General features: G+C 42.6%; 1 protein-coding gene across 5 annotated transcripts in view; it reads left to right on the top strand.

The window, feature by feature from the left end:
* The window catches only part of MYO9A (myosin IXA), a 451053-nt gene that overhangs the window by 380174 nt on the left and 50746 nt on the right, over nucleotides 1–20133 (top strand). For all 5 annotated transcript variants that reach the window (XM_032791130.2, XM_032791129.2, XM_032791131.2 and 2 more), the window contains 7 exons: nucleotides 5116–5259; nucleotides 6249–6288; nucleotides 10004–10126; nucleotides 14707–14787; nucleotides 15943–16053; nucleotides 17502–17624; nucleotides 18305–18454. In XM_032791130.2, coding sequence (XP_032647021.1) covers nucleotides 5116–5259; nucleotides 6249–6288; nucleotides 10004–10126; nucleotides 14707–14787; nucleotides 15943–16053; nucleotides 17502–17624; nucleotides 18305–18454 — 772 coding nt within the window. The remainder of the gene's footprint in view (nucleotides 1–5115; nucleotides 5260–6248; nucleotides 6289–10003; nucleotides 10127–14706; nucleotides 14788–15942; nucleotides 16054–17501; nucleotides 17625–18304; nucleotides 18455–20133) is intronic.

Here is a 20133-nt window from a genome sequence, read left to right as displayed (position 1 = left end):
GTTGTTCACAAAAGGGACTCAGATAGCTAGAGACCTTCACCTAAAGCTGTACCTTCTCGAGCAGGCTACCAGGCCTGTTTTGGCACTGACACCTCCGTTGGATTGGAGGCTGCCATTGACCTCAGTGAGTGGTACTGGCTTGTGCCCTGGAACTGGCGCTTCTCTGAAGAGATGAAGAACCCACTCCTCATTGATTACACTGAGGAAAAGTTCTCATAAGACTAGTCAAGGCCACTCCTGTCCTTGGAGACTCTTCTGTCTCCTCCATGAAGAGTACAGCTATTGTCGGCATCTGGGATGGAGCATGTCCTTCCAACCACTCCCCCACACCATGTAGAGGTGTGGGAGAACTAGTATTGTTGACTCTGGTTCCGGCCCTGGGGCATCCATTGAGTCCAGTGCCAGTGAGGGTAATGTCAGCACCAGCTATTTTTCTGTACCAATAACACATCAGGTTGCAGTGGACCTCCTCTGCCTTTCCATACCTAGTTCTCCGTTGGTCCAGGACTTCACAAGGACTATGGCATCCTCAGTCTTGCTGCTTGCATGGGCTTCTGAACCTTCTTGTCCGTCAGCACTGCATCCCGATAATCCCTTGCTGCAGACTGTGGAAGCGAGACCATTGCCAGGCTCGGCACAAGGGACCTCCTCAGCAGTGGGAGACTCCTCTGCACTGCTGCACTTTGCAACACTGATTTTACTGTGGCAGCTTTCCCTGCCCTCCATCTCAGCACCACTGGCAGCATCAGTACCACATCTGATTTCAGTACTGACACTGTTCCCAGCACTGGAGATAACTTAGGCATATTCAGTGCTGGCTGTGCTATTTCCACCATCTACACTGGTCCCTTCCTTGCTGTGGGAAACAGATGAATCAAACCAGTTGTTCACACCTTCAGGGCTAGCTCCACCTTTATCCCCTGAAACCTGAGATTGTTTGACATCCAGGTCGGGTTCCTCCTCCCGCTCTCCATCACCTGACCTGTATCCAGGACTGTTCATGGAATAGTATCAGTACTGAGATTGGCCCTCCTTCTCATAGTAGGAACAGGGGCTCCTGGCCTGGTGTCTACTGGCCCCCAGTGCCTTACCTTTATGCTCAGTGACCCCCTTGGCACAGTCCTTGATCACAGATGTTGCTGTCCTCATCCTGCTCTGAGATGAGATCACTGGGCATATAGGTTACTGGGTCTGTTGACCCGCCCCAAGCTCAGACATCGGTTGTTCTTGCCCTTGGGGAGCTTCTGGAGCTGTCCCATCCAGGTTCAACTGTTCTGGACGGGGACCTGTTATTGGTGCAGTTAATGGCCTCTGCATTGTCCCTGGACAATTCATCAGTGCCTGGTTCCTCCTTCAGTGTCTGAAGATTTCAAGGCCTACCAAGACCTTTTGTGATGTGTGGCTACTTCCCTGGGCATCCAGACAGAGCTCCTGCAGGAGAACACCCATAAACATCCTACAGCCTTTTGCCCCAGAGAAAGTGGCTCTCTCCATTAATGATGCGCTACTGGAGCATGCAGATGTTCTTTGGAGAACATCAGCTTTGGTGCTACTTATGGCAAAGCATTTGGAAAAATGCTAGTTTGTCCAAATGCAGGGATTTGAGGTGTTTACTCCCACCCAACCCCTAGTTTCCTGGTTGCAACTTCAGCAAACAACAGAGCTTAGCAGGGCAGATTTAAGTCTGTTATTAAGGACAAAGACTCTAAATGGATGGACTTAATGGGTTGAAAGATCTACACCACCTTTTCCCTGCAAATGTGAATGGCAAACCAGCTGGCACTGTTGTCCAGATACAACTTTGCAAATTGGATGACTATGTCTAAATTTACAGAACAGGTGCCCGAAGCCTCCAATGTGGAATTTCAGAGATTTATTACTGAACATTGCTTTGTAGCCTAAACGTCGGTGCAGTCTCTGCTTGTTGTGGCATATACTTCAGGCAGAGTGAAGGCCTCAGTGGTGCCGATGAAAAGGGCATCCTAGCTACAAAATATGGGCATTGCTTCCAACATGCAGCAGGCTATAGAGGACTTGCTCTTCAATGGTTGGGTGCTTTTTTGACAAACCTAATGAAAATTTGCACTCCTTCAAGGATTTTAGGGCTACCCCGCACAGGCTTAACAAATATATCAGATATATTAGGTTCCGAATGGTCACCCTATCGGCTGTCCTCCCCTTGTTGACTCAGAATGACTGGTTTGCTGTTCTATAATTTTAGGATGCTTATTTTCATGTGGCGATTCTCCCAAGCTGCAGAAGAGTCTTCTGGTTCATCGTGGTGAACCACCATTTTCAGTACACATCCTTACTTTCAGTGTGTCTTCTGTCCTGTGGATTTTTACAAAATGACAACATACCTCAAGAAGAAGGGAATCCGTGTCTTCGTACTAAGGAACAGGTCCAAAGAAGAGGTTCTTTCTCATAGATGCTTTATGCCGTGCTTGTTCAACTGTCGGGGTCTCATCCTAAACACTGGGAAGTCAACATTGGTTCCCACTTAGAAAAAATTGAGTTCATGGGGCCCTAATAGCCTCTACAAGTTTGAGTATGTTTTTGTCAACTGACCGTTTTCAGATGATTTGTCGTTTTTGTCTCAGTCTGCAGTCTCAATCTTCCTGAGACTTTTGGGACGCATGTCCATATGCATGCAGTTTGGTTCGATTTGCCAGGCTGAACCTTTGCCCTCTTGAAGTGTGACTCAGGAAAGTTTACAGTCCAACCCTTCACCCCCTTGATAGGTTGGTCTCCTCCCTCTGTTGATCCTGGGCTCCATACAGCGGTGGACAGCTCCGTGCGCACTAGGGAGCTTTTAGTGTGCAGTAGCTGGGTCCACATGAATAGTTAGTGGCAGCAGGCTAGCGCACTGTACGTTTGCATCTCAGCTTGCCAGGCGCGAACAAGACAAGCCCTAAGATGGTTTTGGCTCCCTGCTCCAGTTGCCCTTCCAATCACCCCCATTCTGTTTTCCACCTCAAATTCCCCATGTCTGGATGGGGGAAGGGATAGCTCAGTGGGGGAAGGGATAACTCAGTGCTTTGAACATTGGCCTGCTAAACCCAAGGTTGTCAGTTCAATCCTTGAGGGGGCCATTTAGGGAACTGGAGTAAAATTCTATCTGGGGATTGGTCCTGCTTTGAGCAGAACCTTGGACTAGATGACTTGCTGAGGTCCCCTCCAACCCTAATATTCTGTGATTATCAGCTTCAGTATACTGGGTCTCCTTTCAAGGGGCATAGGGAAGAGGGTGCACATTCTCAATTCTGGTCTGATTTCCTCACCCACCTAGGTCATCCTCCTGCCTGGATCCATATTTTTGTAGTAGCATAAGGATTTGCCAGGCTCATCTTCTCCAGCCAGGGCCTGTAAAGGATGCATTGCAGCCAGTGAATCCAAGAGTTCTTCTCAGGTAGAGCACTCCTCCCCCGACAGCTAGGGACCATGCACTCTTCCTTAGGTAAATCCATTCTGGCAAGCTTCTGAACAGAACCTATAGGAACTAGACAGCAGCACTGAGAGGTGATCTCTTTGCATACAGGTCCAATTGCTGCTGCCAGATGCATTCATCTATCTGCCCCTCCCACTAGTGTCCATTCAACATTTCCACTCCCCACCAACCTCTTCTGGCACTTGCTGTGAGATGCTCTCACTGCATGCCCCAAAGAGGCCCCACTAACCTCTCCAGTCACCACAATGACAAGAGCAGAACGTGGGCTCTTTCAAACAATTTTGATAGGAAGGGGAGTAGGGATTACTCATAGGAGCTGGCATATCCAGCTCTATTGTTACCCAGATCAGTCCAAGTCACTTGCCTCTGAGTGGGGGCATCATTCAGCTCAAGATCCTGCACTTTGGATCTCTCCCAGGACCCTGCCCAGCAATTGGGAAACATGTTAAGGCTGAGAGCCCATCTGTGAAGGCACGGAAGATGGAATTCTGGGAGCAACTGAAGGTTAAACACTCTCTGCCTTAGGCTGTTTATAAATTATACACACTGCTCAAAGAAAGAGTCCTGGCTCCCAGGCCAGAATTGATTCTGCTGTGATTCAGTCTTCTGAGAAGTTGTTCTTTCTTTAAAAAGTATATTTCTCAAAAATCTCTGTGACAGAAACTAGTGGCTGGCTATAAAAGGAACCATGATTTGATGACAAGGCAATTGTATTCAGTAGTTTGGTGGCATATTGCTCCATGGCCCAAGCTGTGGACCTTCAGGGCTTGGGGGATGAGGAAACTGACACCACTCTACTTTCTTCTCTAATTACCCTTTTGATCTGGCACTTCATTGGTTTTCATTCCTCCCTAGCAAGAATCTGGCTCTGGCAGACAACATCCAAACATAACAGTACCTGATCACCACTTATTTAAAGGGGAGAGCCTTTAGGTCATGTTCTCCAGAACCTTAAAGGCACATATGGCTGGCAGTAGAACATTTTTCTGGAACATTTTCTGCTCTGTAACAGAGCAGGAAAAATTGGATAGGCAATCCTTTGTTTGCCAGGTTATACCAGGCGCCGTTTGGTGATTCTCTTTGTGACAGACTGGTCATGCTGGGGTTAAGGTCTTGAGTTCATAGCACCTCCGTTTCCCAAGATGTTCTTAGGCATTTTGCTTTCTTTTCCCTTATCTCCATGACTGAAATGACTGTGAAACATGGGACACTACACTGAACTCTGATTTTGTGGCATCACCAGAAGTCTTAAACTACATCATTCTCCATAGCAGAGAACTGAGCTGAGTTCTAAGCTCTTAATTGTATATCCCTAGAAGCACTTTGATTATCTACTGATCAGAAGTATCACTTTGAGAATGAAAGAACTATAGGCTATTGTGCTCCTGCTCACCCAAGTAAATATTTTATTCTAAAAATACTTTAAAATACATCTAGGTGACTAGATGACGTCTAGGTTTGTGTATGGTACTGTGAACTTGTGTGGTGAATGATTGGTGAAGGGAAAATTGGTGATTGGTGTTTTCTAATCACACAATTTTGTAGTCTGTTAATTTAGAACCCTTCAGCAATTGTAATAACTATTTTCAAAGCCTTCTTTTGTTCAAGAACCAGATATTAGATGTGTTTTTAAAATGCACATTGTGATGACCTGTCTCTCATTACAGTGATACCTATGGAGTTGGCTGGACTGGCAGGATGGGAATCCGACAAGGCCGACTCTCTAGTCCTAGCTCCTTCCTAGACAAAGATGGAATATTTGTTAATTCGACCAACAGCAAGCTGCTGGAGAGGGCCCATGGCATTCTCATGTTAGTACAAAAGGCGTGGATTTTGGCCTCATTCCTAGAGTATGCTATGCTGCGTGGGTAATAACAATGCTAGTCCAAGAAGTCTGAGTTCCAAGTGCACTTGGATGTTCCAAGGCTTGGATATATTGTATAAATATACTTTAAACATGATTAGTTCAATCTCTTAGTATTCCGGGTTGATAGTACCTCTTCTCTCCACTGTTGTCTTTTCCCATTGGAAGAGCAGGCCTTCATTTGTAGTGACAAGAATAGGGAAGGGGTAAGAAGTGCTAAGGTCAAATGATATGACAGTGGTGCTATACAGTGACACTACAGGGAAGAGGCTTCCACTAAGTGGGTCGCTGAAACAAGACATGGAGGTGATCTACTTCAATTTGAGAAGGGGCACCCCAGCCTTCTTAACCCATGTTGTTGATTTATAGTACAACTTCATCATAGGTTTCAGAAGAGCTGCCAGACTAGCCAAGGTAAGGTACTACGGGTGGTGTGTTAAAGCCGATGGTGAATCTGTTCCCTACAGATCCCCTCTTGCTGTTCTTCACAGCCAACTACCCCATTACTCACAATCTGTAACAATCCACATTTTTGAATGGATTCACCTTCCCTTTTATCCCATCATCTCTCACAGACACACACAGGCAAAGAAATGGAGAAAAAGGGTATGTGGAATGCATACTAAACCTGGCTATTATGCAGCTTACAGGAAAACATTGCTATAAGTGGTTTGAAGAGTCTTTCATTTTACTCGTGTGTATCCATTCTACTAAATATGATTTTTCTACTCAATTTGTACTATCTCAAATAGCGTCAATTCTTTCTGACATGGGTATTTTGGCTACTGACACCGATGCCAAAGATATCGGGGCTTCCTAATGTGAAATCTCAGCTTCTGCCATGAGAGGGTTAAAATGACAACTCAGTAGTAAATACATAATCCCATTCTGTAACCTTATGCCTGTCTTAATATGGCCCTTTTATTGTTTCCGCAGGAGAAACAAGAACTTCAAAGTCAAACCCAATCTCCCAAAGGTGAGTGAACAAACACGTTTACCTCTTGTTCCTGCAGTATATAAGGCAGCACATTTACTGTATGCACTGCCGTTAAATGTTAACTTGTGTATAATGTATACCTTATCAATTTGAGGGGAGCCGATTCAAAGTGAATTGTTCATCTCTAAAGTGTGGTTTATCAAGTTGCTGTTATAATATGAAAGCTGTGCAAATCAACTCCAGCCCGATATGTTTGAGGTTATTCTTTATTTTATCGCAATGAAAGTTAGCAGAGTTCTCACGGACAGTGGTGTGTGTTTGTCCTGGAAGAGAGCTGTGCAGACATTGGATTCCTTCCTGTTCAGATGCTGCTAGCTATTTCTTTTTAACCTTCATTTTGTGAAGTTAAAAGAAGGCCAACACAGAAAATACCGTCACAAGGGTTAAAGGAGGTCTGCATGTCCATTTGCTGGGCCCACTTCAATTTAAGTCTCTAAACTGAAAGAAATGTCCAGGGATCACTCAAAAATTTTTGTACTTGATATACACAGAGCATTTTTCAGGCCATCTTCCTTCATGGTGGAGATTTCCTTTCCTAGGAAAATGTTTACAATTAGTTAATTACAGTATTAGAGTGCTGTATTATATTGGTAACTTCCATTTTATTTAAAGTGCATTTTGAACATTCCTGCTGTTTCCTTTATTTTCTGGCAGTACTTACTGTGCCTGATGGCATAAGATGAGAAGAGATCCACTGTTTATCATTGGCTTAATTATAGCATTTTGTGGTCATTATTGACACTGCTTTGATTAAAGAAAGTCTGGTTTGTGCTGTGTGCCTTCCAATAAGAGTTACATTTAATTAAAAATGAACAACAAAATGTAAGCATGGAATACTTTTGAGAGTGCATGATTTTTAAATAGAAAAAAAAAATTCTCCTTTCATTTTGTTGACTTCTCTTCTAGACAGATTGTGGAATTAAATGGTTTCATCTCAAGTGGCTAGTAGACCAAATCACAAACCCAGCAAGTATCATTCTGTATAGTGAGCAGTCTCTATTCATAAAATGCATGGTATTCAATAATAATGTGGAGAGAGAGCAGACTTTTTCTAATGGCAAGGGCTGAGTTAGAATGTGGTAAGATGGTATTCTAATGCAGAGATCTTATCAGAAGCAGCAGTGTGAGTGCTGTAACTTGAGGAGGGCAATCCATATTTGTGCATTAAAAGGCAGAGAACAAATAATCAACTCCTGCTTCTCCTAGAGCAACTAAAAGAAAAATTTGTACTGATGCTGCTCTTTTGCATCACATATTATAACTAAATAAGCATAGAAATAAGTGTAGGTGGTTAGCAAATTGAGTTAATTGAAGTATCCATTAAATTTTTGATCTGGGGACAGCATACCTCAAGGGTATGGACTTGAACTGCTCTTTTTCATCTCTAGCTAAACTAACTCACTCCAACTAAAATCCACACATTCTTTTTTTGCTTGTGTATTTCAAGCAAAGAAAAAAGTCATTTGAGGGTTTCTCTCTCTCAGTCTGTCAAAACTCTGACCAAAACCAGGGGAAAACTCATGTCTTCCATCAACAATTTCCTATTCAAATGAATGAAACCAAGGCTTGCTAGTTATGTCTAAGTGCACCACACGAGCTCATTTACTGTATGCATGTAATACATTTTGCAGTAGTCATAATTATACTTTGTGATTAATACCTCCATAAGATAATTGGTGAAAGTTAAAAGTCCTTGTGGTGTTTCAGTTTATCTGCAGATCCAAGAGATAGCTGTGTATTGAGGGGTAGACCGAGCACCCAAACTTTGCCTAGTTACAGAATCCATTAGCAACTTCCCAGGCACATGGGGGCGGCATCAGTATTCCAGTAAGAGAGTCTGGCTACTGCAGAAGGCAGAGCTGTGCTGTCTGAGTAAGCTGAGCATTGTAGGCTTAGTAGCCTGTCCCCGTTGCCTGTTGGTAATATAATATGTCATCTCAGCAAGCCATCAGATTGTGCAGTACAGTGTACATGCCAATGGAGGATTTCATTGGTCGAGCTGGAGCAAAGCAAGTTGGAGCATATAGCCCCAAAAGGCTAGAAAGGTGCTTTAACTACAACACAATTGTTGGAATTTTACACCTTGAATTAGCTACTAAATTACACTGGTTATAATTCTTAATTTTTAATAATGCTTTACTCTCGCTGTATGCCATACTGTCCTGCAGCAGTTGAGGAGCGTGAGTACCAATCACAAGGCAGACTGTTACGAGCAGGGCACAAATGCTAAAATGGTTTTGAGTTTTATACTTAGATTTCACCAACCAATTATTAAGTGTAAACTGCTCAGGCACTGTAACAGCCTTAACATGGAATAAAACAAGCCCCTTGGGTATCCTGCCCTATCTCTCCACTCACGCGAGCGTACCTTTGTAATAGATGGTCCCTTACACCAAGAATCACAGCAATATTCAGGTTGCTCCCAGTTCCAAAAGACCAGTCACTTACCCCAGGTCAATTGCATGTTACATCTCACAAAGACAGTGCTAGAAGCCAATCCTATAACAAATTATATACAGATTTATTAAAAAATGAAATGTTATTTTCACAGTTAAAGCAGGTAAACCTACACACAAATGAGTTGCAATCTTAAGTTTCAAAGGGTAAAAGAATATTCTGTAATAAGCTGTAATAAACTTCAAATGTCCTTTAGGGCTAACTGGGGTTCTGTTGCTTATGCCTAGAAAACCTTGCTCCCCAAAGTCCAAACAGCATAGAGGTCCAGTTCCTCCTTGTTAGGGGGTTTTGTTCCCTACTCTCATGTGCCATGGGCTGCGAACTCAGCTGATGGAGGAATCCACTTGCATGACTCATCTTCATGGGGCAGGAAGGGAGAGCAGAGTACCAAAAGCTTTTGTCCTCTTTAATGTTCCACAGTAGTCCATCTGGTGGTGATGGGCCTTTATTGTTGGCCAGGATGTAAGAACTTCTGTTGGAGACTAGCACTTCACACTAGTTAATGTCTCTCTCCTGTGTGGTGATTTACACAGTCACAGAGGCTCACAATACAAATGCTTATGAATAGCCTTACAATATGGGATACAAATGTTTTAAGTCAGATTAATGCAAGCAGCAACTCACAAGCATTCAATAAGGTCTAAACGCTTTCTGAGAATCCTAATACCTATTTTAATAATACTAACACAGTTGAGCCAGACAGTTTCCAGCTCTGTAGTTCTTGGTGTTCAGTTGAAACATGGGGTCCTTCGCATGAGATGGCACTTGGTCTGCCAGCATCATACCATATATGAACACAAAGCATGCATTAAACCTAAATAGACTCTTCTAAACTTTTGCTAACTTGGAGCATCAGAGAGTCCTGAAAATTATGCACATACAGGAGCAAATCTACAAGCCACATGCTCCTATGACTGTCACTCATCAGCCCCCTCCCACAACCCTTTCCTTGTGGTCTACACAAACCTGCTGTGTTATGTGCGTGTTTCAGTTGTAAGCTCTTTGGAGCAGGGACTTTATATAGTCTGTACAGCGACCAGCCTAGTGGCGACCATAAAAATTCCCAGTTGTGAATTGTTCCCTTGATATTTGCAGGGGGCGTTGCATAGGGTCGGCACCCTAAGGGGAGGCCTATGGAATAGCGGGAATGGGGATACAGTGGGAGAAAACAGGCCATAGGTAGTCAAAGTTCTTTTTGTATAAAAACTCTCTTGGTTTGTTTTGGGTTTTTTGGCAGCACTTGTTGGAGGTGAAATCTCTCAAGCACCTAACTAACCTGACACTGCACGATCGCATTACAAAGTCTCTTCTCCACCTCCATAAGAAGAAGAAACCACCCAGCATCAGTGCACAATTCCAGGTAATTTACTGTGTTTACTCCAAATGTGATGAAGCACAAGAGAAAAAAGAGTTGGTCGTGGGTGTACTCAAAACAAACACTTGCATGGGTCCTCAAGGTGCAAAGGATGGTTCTCACAGGCACAGAACTCTCCTCTTTTACGCTATTCAGAATACAAAAACAGCTAAGTATGTGTAGCTTGGCTAAGCAATGATGTTTAGGGGACATAACAGTCTACTGATACTTAAAGGACGTAAATCCTGAGGGAGGGGGGATTACTTAGGGTGAGTATAACAAAAAGCAGTGGGACGAAAATAAGAAATGTAAGATTGAGGCAGCCTATCAGGAAAAACTTCCAGACGTTGGGGTTTTAGACTAACGTAATCTTCCAAGGGAAGTGGTGGAAACCCTATTGCTCAGGGATGATAAACTAGAGTGGACAAAACAATCTGAAAAGTATTGTAGGGAGCAATCTTATACTGACGGTGGGATGGACTAGTCTCTAGTCTTTTCCATATCTAACATGATTTTTGAGGGGTCTGTCCTTGCCTTTCCGAGTTCCCTAATTTTTCTTACACACACGCGCGACCTAATTCCATCTCTGGCTCTATGACCATGCGAATTTAATTTTGTATTGAAAAAAGGGCAAATGGTGTCCCTGATTCTATTTTCAAATGCAATATGACAGTTTTGGGGAGAGGAACTGCAAACCCCCAGAATGCAACAGGAGAAAACAGTGGTAATTACATATGCACAAATGGGGCACAGGTTTTTATACCTGTCTTATTGCTTAGCACCTAATCCTGAAAACAGGCCCCTTTATGGGGGTTTCTCTGGGGAATCCATCAATAGAAGAATTCTGAAAATGGTGTTATTTAAAAGTGTAATTATTTGCATGATGTGTATCTCACGGTCAGTTTGTGTTCGTGCCAGTTAGAATGTAATTCCTTGGCAGAGCCCAGAAAGGAGAACGCTGCTGCTTTAGCTCTAGAAATGCATGTGAATTTTGAGATGGGATTGAGGCCACCATTTTTTGTGCTGTCACTATTCTGCACCAGTTAACCTGTTTTTTGGTTAACTGAAGCTAAAAAAAACTTCTCCAGCCTTGTCTCTGTGGATACAGTCTTGGAAACTGCAACTGTCAAGTCTTGAGACACATGCACAAGTGTGTGGTAGTATGAGAGAGCAAATTTCATTTAAAATCAGGCATGTGGTGTAGTTTATAGAAAGCATTTTCTAGTTATTCTGATCATTTCAAAAATGTTTCTCTGGGAATTAGTTAATTTCTGGAAACGTGTTATACAAAATATGAATGCAGCAAATGCCCTTGTCTCTCCCATCCATGAGAAACAGGGAATACTACAAAAAGGCAAGCCTCAGCTGGCTTGCATGCTCACAGCTTCACTCTCTGGAAGTGAAGAAGTAGATTTTAGGTATTTACCAGTAAAACACCATTAACAGATAATAAAAAGCGATGTAAGTTAGTCCAAGTGGTTCTAGACATAGAATCACAATAGTATTCTCCCCGTTTGTGCTGTCATTCCCAAACAGTGCCCCAGCCAATTTTTTGCAATGATAGAGCAGTCATTTTCTAACTGCAGTCACATACATGGTTACCAGGAATCCTTAAAATGCTCCAATGACAACAAGTTAAATAAACTCCTTATCCTGTTTCCATGTGTATTCTGCTAGAAAAGTTAACATCATGATCACTTGAGTACCTTGTAATTGTTAGTTCTAAGCAAACAAAAAGGCATTGCATATTTCATCCCACTGATCCAGTTTGGAATTTAATATTCCCCTTAAGAGACTAAATCATGCCACATTCATACTGTGATAGAAATGACGGGCTTATTGTCATCGTAGCATGAAATCCTCTGTAAACAGAATGGAGGGAAAGAAGGAGCATAGCATCATTTTCTTTTGATTTTTTTTATTACGTTTACTCTTCTGCCCCCGCTTTGTTTTCTGTTCAAAGAAGTTGCTGCTCTTACAGTAGGCTGTGATAATGACAGCTGTGACTCAAAACTGTTTGAGTCAGTGCAGTGCAATAGCAGTCTTCCTTTTAGCTTTTTCCTCCTGCCTCTCATTGGATGCATCTGTGCTATTCTAGCCTTGACTTTCGGAGGCATATAGCCGAAGGAATTCCAATCAGTTTTAGGTATTTGTGAAATCCATGAGTGATGGAGCAGCTGTTTGGGTAGCAGACATAAAGCAGAATCTGTCACCCAAAATGTGACACAGTAAACATTTGTGTTTCCTCTGTGTGACCCAAGCCCATGCCCTCTTGGGATTATTGCAGTGTTCTTGATAAGTTTTTTTTGCAGGTTTGCACGAGACTGTTTTCATGAGCAAATACTTCTGTCTTGTGCAAGTTAAATGAAATCAGAGTTGTGATACCCAGCATTTTTCCAGGGTGAGAACCAGAGGGGAAGAGGGAGGCAGCCGGTATATTGTGCTCATTCTGAGAAAAACCTGCTTGTTTGTTTGTTTTTAAGAGTTACTTTGCAAGCACATAATCACATAGAGCTGCATATAGCTCCAAAGATGCAGAAGGACCGTAGGTGCATTTTAGAAATTGAGGGAAATCTAAGGGTATGTCTACACAGCAAAGAAAAAACAGCGGCAGACCCATGTCAGCTGACTCAGGCTCGAGCTCTGGGACCTTTCCATTTCATAGGGTCCTACAGCTTGGGCTCCAGCACAAGCCTAGAAGCCTACATAGCAGTGAAACAGCTTCTTAGCCCCTGGTTGCTGTGTGGACATATCTTTAGTCTTTGAAATAACTGAACAGGTTAGGTCCTTCTCTATCGGGAAAAAAATGTTTTGATGCCTAGTGGCCCTTTCAATATATATTATGCATATAATACATACAATAAATACACAACAGAATATCTTTTAGAATATCTGTATTATTAGAATCAAATCATCCCCATAATTAACTGATGTTGGGATGTATCATTATTTAGATCATGCCAATAGTGTGCTAGGAACTTTGCATATACATGTGAGGACAAGGCCACAGTTTCAATGAGCTTGCAGTCTGAATAGCCAATGTGCAGATGAAGGATATGAAAATGGAATTCAACAAAAAGCAAAATGATTGTGTGCCTGTCCTTAGCTTTATGTAAACTTTTTTTGGGGGGAGAGGGCGGGCGGGGATTAACACTTCATTACAGACAATAGTTAGGCAGTGTAGTGAGTTTAGAGGAGGGATTAGGAATTATATTTTATTGAGACATTCTTGTAAATAAATAATAATCAAGTTATATATTGTACATGTATTAAGTAAATTGTTCAAATAATGCAAAAATAAGAGATAATTTCAAAGCAGTTAGTGCTCCATGTTTGTTACAAATTGCAACATAAAAGCTGAACCAACTTCAAACTGTCGACATGGAATTTCCATGCAAACAGTCACTCCTCTCCATGCAACATGAGGTCATATGTTTTCCACAGAAAATGCTAGTCCAATGAGTGGCAGGAGCAATGAGATGGAGTTTGTCTGGGACCTTTCCAAATGGCCTGCCAGAGCATTAGTGTGACCAGGCTGTGCCTCTAGGAGAATGAATCTAGAGGGCTCTCTAGATGGAATCTGTGTCACTCAGCCCAAGCCCAGAGTAGATCTGAAAGCCTCTGCATGATGGGTTAATGCTGGTCTTCCATTGGGTAGTTATTTAGAACAATGTTTTTAAAGTCTAGAAAAAGTACACAATGGATCCAGGAAATCCTAACAACCCAGAATCCACAGCTTTTTGAATCTCAGTTGCGAAAAGACTATGGTGGAAAATCTAAAATCTATCATGTTCAAAACAGTTCTGACCAGAAGCATTCTATGAAAAGGTCAGTGCTCGCAGCCTAAGGAATTCACTATAAATGGAGCTATATGAAAGAATGGGGGGCTAGTCTGGATAAAGGGATATCAGACAAACTGCGAGAACTGATTTGAAAGAAAGCAGCCAACTCTATTTTAAGACCATGCACCAATGATAACTTACTCTGATTCCAGTACAAGAAAAATCTGTGAGGCAGAGTCAGATGCTTATGGAGATTTTGGAGGAAAGAGGTTGTTCATTTTCGCTGTAATGTCCTCCAAATAATGGATTTCTGAAAACAAGCAAAGCAGATCTATGATTATGCTGTCCCCCACAGCCCTCTGATAATTCTCTTGGGCCTCCCAGTAAAATATATATAATTTCAAAGTGAAATTCAAAGCTTATTTCCCTTTCATACTGAAAACCTGATGTCTAACTGTAAGAGGTAGGACTGGAAACTATCCTATCTCAGTATGCAGTATGTACAGTATAGGTCACATGAGCTGCCATTGCTATTCCTGAAGGTAACTATTCAAGTTAAAAAAAAATAAAAATAAAAATTGTCTTTATATCTGCATGTCGGATACAAAGTTTAACATGTTTCGCATATCTAGAGATGTATATGGAGCTGGTGCTGAATGACTTGAACAAAATGTCCTTCCCTAAGGTGTTTTAGTTGACTTCTCCTCTGTCAAACAGTTCTTAAATTGGTAATTTCCTCTCATGGGTGAAATGTTTGTCACATCTGGCTCTTTTCCAGCTTTTAAGTTTTATTTTCTGCTGCAGGCATCCCTCAACAAGTTGATGGAGACTCTTGGTCAAGCGGAGCCTTATTTTGTCAAGTGCATTCGATCTAATGCTGAAAAGGTAAAGATCTATCATTGCCAAATGCTTGGTAACAAAAACACTGTTCTCAGCATGTGCATTAACCACCCACCCCACTCTCACTGAAGAGAATAAAATTGGAGGTAAAGGTCAAACTCTGACTTGCTCTCATTATGTTGTTTCCAGATACTGTGATGTATGATTTCATCGTTTTGACAGTTCTTTAACATGAACCCTGGCAGTTGTGGTGGTTAGGTACACCGCAGCTAATCATTGCTGCTTCAGATACCACAAACAACAAACACGCTGCCCCCTTCCAATATACAGATGTGTCACAATGTCCCATTGAGGTTTCATTGGAATCCCAAAACTTGATAAGAAAGGTACTCTCACAGAACAGCTGCTGGACTGCAGCATGATTGGTTTATTAGGATGCAGTTTCACCCTTAGTTCTCAAGTGCCTGGGTAAAATCCACAATAACTTGTAAATACTTTGTGGTGTAAATTTGACACGCTTGTCTGAAAAGAAGAAAAAGGACCTCCTGGATGAGTCTGAGTGTGGAGATCATTGTTAAACATGTATGGTGGTATTGTTTGTGTGTAATTTTATTCCTAGCTGATAAACCACAATGACCCTTCTGGTCATCATATAAATAATAATCTGAGCTGTTTCCTCGGAAGTTCTTACAAGCTCTGGAATTCATGTCTGTCATGAATGAGCACTAAGCCTTCCAGCTTTAATTTAAAAAAAACTATATGAAATTTTAATTGAAAAAAGGAAGATACTTTTATAATAAACCTCATTATTCAAATTAACTTAGTTGTACATAACATTTTTCCATTACATTTTGTAGAAGATGAATTGGTATCATGGACTGTAAATTTATAAACAAAGCTGGAATGAAGCTGGCTGGCTTGTGGGATAATGCAGTCTATCTCCACTAGATCACCATTTTAAATCCAGCCAGATCAGTAATGCCTAAAAGCCATTTTATTCCAATGGGTGTTCAGTGATAAAAAAAAAGTTGGTGATCTTGCACCAGTTGCTAGGAGTCCATATCATACTATTGGCAACATGTGTGTCACACAAAAACATGTCATGACATCAATCAACTTCCATGTCTCGGTACTCATGAGTTTCATGAAGTGTTTGTGGTTGGGTGAAGTAACATTGTCTGTCCGTTTTTCCTCTTTCAGCTCCCTCTGAGGTTCAGTGACAGCCTGGTGCTTAGGCAGCTGCGATATACAGGAATGCTGGAAACAGTTCGAATTCGGCAGTCTGGGTACAGCTGCAAATATTCCTTCCAGGTTAGACAAAGTGCTTTTACCTTTTATTCATTTCTGTTAAAACATCATATCCTGGTAGATTGAGGTGGCCCATTTTTTGCACATACCCTTATTTCTAAATGCGGGTGAATTTAGAGTTCATAAAAGTGAATGAATAATATCACTAGCTGAAGCGAGGCATGGAGTGTGGTAATGTGGTAGGCCAGCTTTGCCAGTGCACCTAAGTTCTAACTTCCAAAGCCTCAGCTATTCTAGTTCTGAACCAAAACTGCCAGTCATGCATTTGTTTGCACAGAAATGTGTACCTAATTTTCATGCGCAGTTGTGCACACACATCTAAAATCAAGACCATAGTGTCCATTAGAAGCTAGAATGAATTCACTCAACCACTTTGTGACCTAAGAGGAGCCAAATCCATGTTTCCACTGAACCTCCTAAAGGTAGATATCTGTATCTGAGGTTACAGCCACCTGTAGAACTGAGCCTATTCCTAAACTAAGCAGAATTCTGCCTAAACTATAGTTGGGCCATATCAACAAAGGGGAATAGTTATGGGTACGATTTTATTTTAAGTGAATCTTTTTTCATTCATATTTTCTTAATTTAATATTTTATTATTGAGATCGCTATAAGGAGGATTTTTCTCATCATAAATGTGAGCCAGATAATCTCTTTAATTTAGGAATGAGCTCGTATGGGAAGCCTCCTGTTGCTTGTTTTCTGTTTTTGTTTCTTTCAGTGAAGATAATTCGTTCAGGCCAATCAGCCCTAACTCAGGGAGCTGGCATTTCCTGCCAGAATCTGCTAGTGCTAAATGCGTTTAGCCATCATGCAGAAGTTCCCAAACCTCACAGCACTGGGGGCGCGGGGGGGTGCCTTGGTTCACACAGATTTGCTTATTCAAGGGAAATATTTCCTTTTACGTGATGGTTTTATCAAAAAATTTTCTTGTGTGTGTGGTTCTTTTATTAGCAGCTACCACCCACTTTTGTTTCCTGTAGTAAAACGAATGGATTTTTGGCATTGAGAATACTGTCATGTCTGTTACAAAAGCTGTGAGAAGGAAGGAATATCAGTTCCTTTGTAGAGAACCTGAGCCTCTTTTTACTTTGGGGGTATTTATCTTCAAGGACTCTAGCAAGTCTGATGTTTGAATCATCAAAATGGTAACTGTTGTGAAGCTCTGTGTTTTCTGAGATACTCTGCTGGTTCTGGTAAATCCCTCCTGTAATGATCACAGAATCACATTTTCACAGAATCTCTGAGTGTTCCTCTGCAGGCAGACACTGCGGTATCTCCTATTTGCCTTTCAGACAACCCTGAAAGCCACCAGAATTCTGCAGTTCTTGAATGTCAGTTACGTTTCTGCTAATTTACTAAAACTTACCTCATTTGGCCAACAAATAGTTATGTAACAGTGACATAGCACTGCCCTTAGAATTTAACTCTGGTGGCTTCTAATTTTACAGGACTTTGTGGACCATTTCCATGTTCTGCTGTCACGAGGAATCAGCCCATCTAAGCACAACATCCATGATTTCTTCAGGAAAATAAAGCTCAGTCCAGACAATTATCAAGTTGGGAGAACAATGGTAAATGTTTACACACAGCTCAGACTCTGCACTGACAAAGTCTGCCTGTATGTGGTAACTTGGTTTTCATACATGTTTACATTGACATGACTGTTGTCCCACTTTACCAAAAGGAAATGGATTAAGTGAGAAGAGTTTTAATCATGTCATACACAACACAAACTACTAGAGATTGTTGCTTTCTGTGAAGCCAGGATGGTCTGATCATGCTATTTAAAACAAGTTAGCTTCCAATAATCACTCCACGCATTATCACATAACTTACTATTCTATACAGTGTTTTCATAGCTGTGTCGGTCCCAGAATATTAGAGAGACAAGGTGGCTGGGGTAATAATCTTTTATTGGACCAACTTCTGCTGGGGAGACAGACAAACTTTTGAGCTTACACAGAGCTCTTCTTGTCTTTCTAACTTACTGTTATGACAGTTATCTTCTCACTCTAGAAAGGGAATTTACTTATCGGTTGCTATATATTGTGATACACATGCAACATTTCACAGCCACATACTGTAGGTAACTGTCCAGAAAACTTTCATAAGTATCCCAAAGTAAAGTCAAATGCTAAGCTCTTTACTTGAGAGCATTCCAGATACAGATGTCTGTGGCATTAACTCATGTCTCTTGTGGCTGGGGAAGCATGACACACATTATCCTCATTCCTCATGTGCTGCCTGTTAGGTTTTCATGAAGGAGCGGGAGCGCCAGCTTTTGCAGGATTTGCTGCACCAGGAGGTGCTCCGGAGGATTACTCTGCTGCAGCGTTGGTTCCGCGCTATACTGGAGAGAAGGCACTTCTTGAACTTGAGGCAGGCAGCAGTGATCGTACAGGTAAGTGAAAATAATGTTGTTCCTTCCTATATATAGCATCATTAGTGTGCCTGGCACTTCGCAGACACAAAAGACCAGGTTCCTGTGCAGAGGAGTCCTTACAATCCTATTATAATGAATAATGACAATGTACCTCTACGGCAGGGAAAGGCAGGTTAGAAAAGGAAAGCTTGTGACACTGGAATCCTTAAATCCATTTAAAGCACTGCTGCAAAAATCATCTTCCTGGCTCCTCGCTTTGACATCACCACCCCATCTTTATATGCTTCCTCTGGCTCCACCATAGAATCATAGGGTTGGAAGGGACCTCAGGAGGTCATCTAGTCCAACCCCCTGCTCAAGGCAGGACCAATCCCCAACTAAATCATCCAAGACAGGGCTTTGGCAAGCCTTAACTTAAAAACCTCTAAGGAAGGAGACTCCACTACCTCCCTAGGTAACCCATTCCAGTGCTTCACCACCCTCCTAATGAAAAAGTTTTTCCTAATATCTAACCTAAACCTCCCACACTGCAACTTGAGACCATTATTTCGTGTTCTATCATCTGGTACCACTGAGAACAGTCTAGATCCATCCTCTTTGGAATCCCCTTCCAGGTAGTTGAAAGCAGCTATCAATTCCCCCTCATTCTTCTCTTCTGCAGACTAAATAATCCCAGTGCCCTCAGCCTCTCCTCATAAGTCATGTGCTCCAGCCCCCTAATCATTTTTGTTGCCCTCCGCTGGACTCTTTCCAATTTTTCCACCTTAGTCCAGCACAGCCTATTTGTCATCACTTTTAAGGCCCTTTAAGGCCTATCCCTGCCTTATCTATCATCTCTTACATGCTATGGACATAGACTCCACCAGTGACACCACTCTTGATTGCCCATTTGTGAAACTTTCCAGCATGCATCATCATGCTTTCTCCCATGCTGCCCCACATGTGTGGAAGTTGCTCCCTGTAAAAACCCTCAAAGCTGAAACATTATCCTCCTTTAAACTTCTTTGTAAAATCCATCTATAGTGTGATGTCTGCACAACTGCGTGGTGGGTAGACGGCAGGTGCATTGTGACCTCTGCTTATGACACTGATTATAATTAAGGCTAAGATTTTATCATGGTTATTTTAGTAAAAGTCACAGACAGGTCATGGGCAATAAACAAAAATTCATGAAGCTTGTGACCTGTCTGTGACTTTACTAAAAATAACTGGGGTGTGGGGGGGTAAGGCTAGTATGGGGGAGGAACTGACAGGCCGAGCTTCCCCGGCTCCAGCAGCCACAGCAGGGGGTGCAGCTCTGGGATGCCACAAGGGGGCGCAGAGCCCCAACTGCAACTCCCTGTGAAAGCTGCTGGGCCGGGGTGCATGGCCCCAGCTGCAGCCCCCTGGGGAAGCCGCCAGGCTGGGGCACATGGCCCCAGCTGTAGTCCTCTGGGGAAGCCGCCAGGCTGGGAAGCATGGTCCCGGCTACAATTCCCACCAAGACCAGGACGCCACGGAGCTGGGGTGCACAGCCCCGGCTGCAGCCCCCTGCAGAAGCGCCAGGTTGGGGCACATGGCCCCAGCTGCAGCGCCAGGTGGAAGCTGCAGGGCTGAGGTGCACGGCCACTGCCAAGCCCAGAATGCTGCAGGGCTGGGGCGCACTGCCCCAGCTGCAGCCCCTGGTGGAAACCGCAGGGCTGGGACTGCAGGGTACT

This window comes from Chelonoidis abingdonii, chromosome 9 (genome assembly GCF_003597395.2).
Source record: "Chelonoidis abingdonii isolate Lonesome George chromosome 9, CheloAbing_2.0, whole genome shotgun sequence".
NCBI classification, from domain to species: Eukaryota; Metazoa; Chordata; order Testudines; family Testudinidae; genus Chelonoidis; species Chelonoidis abingdonii.
The sequence above is the reverse complement of the archived record's forward strand: the minus strand, read 5'-3'. Positions and strand labels throughout refer to the sequence as shown.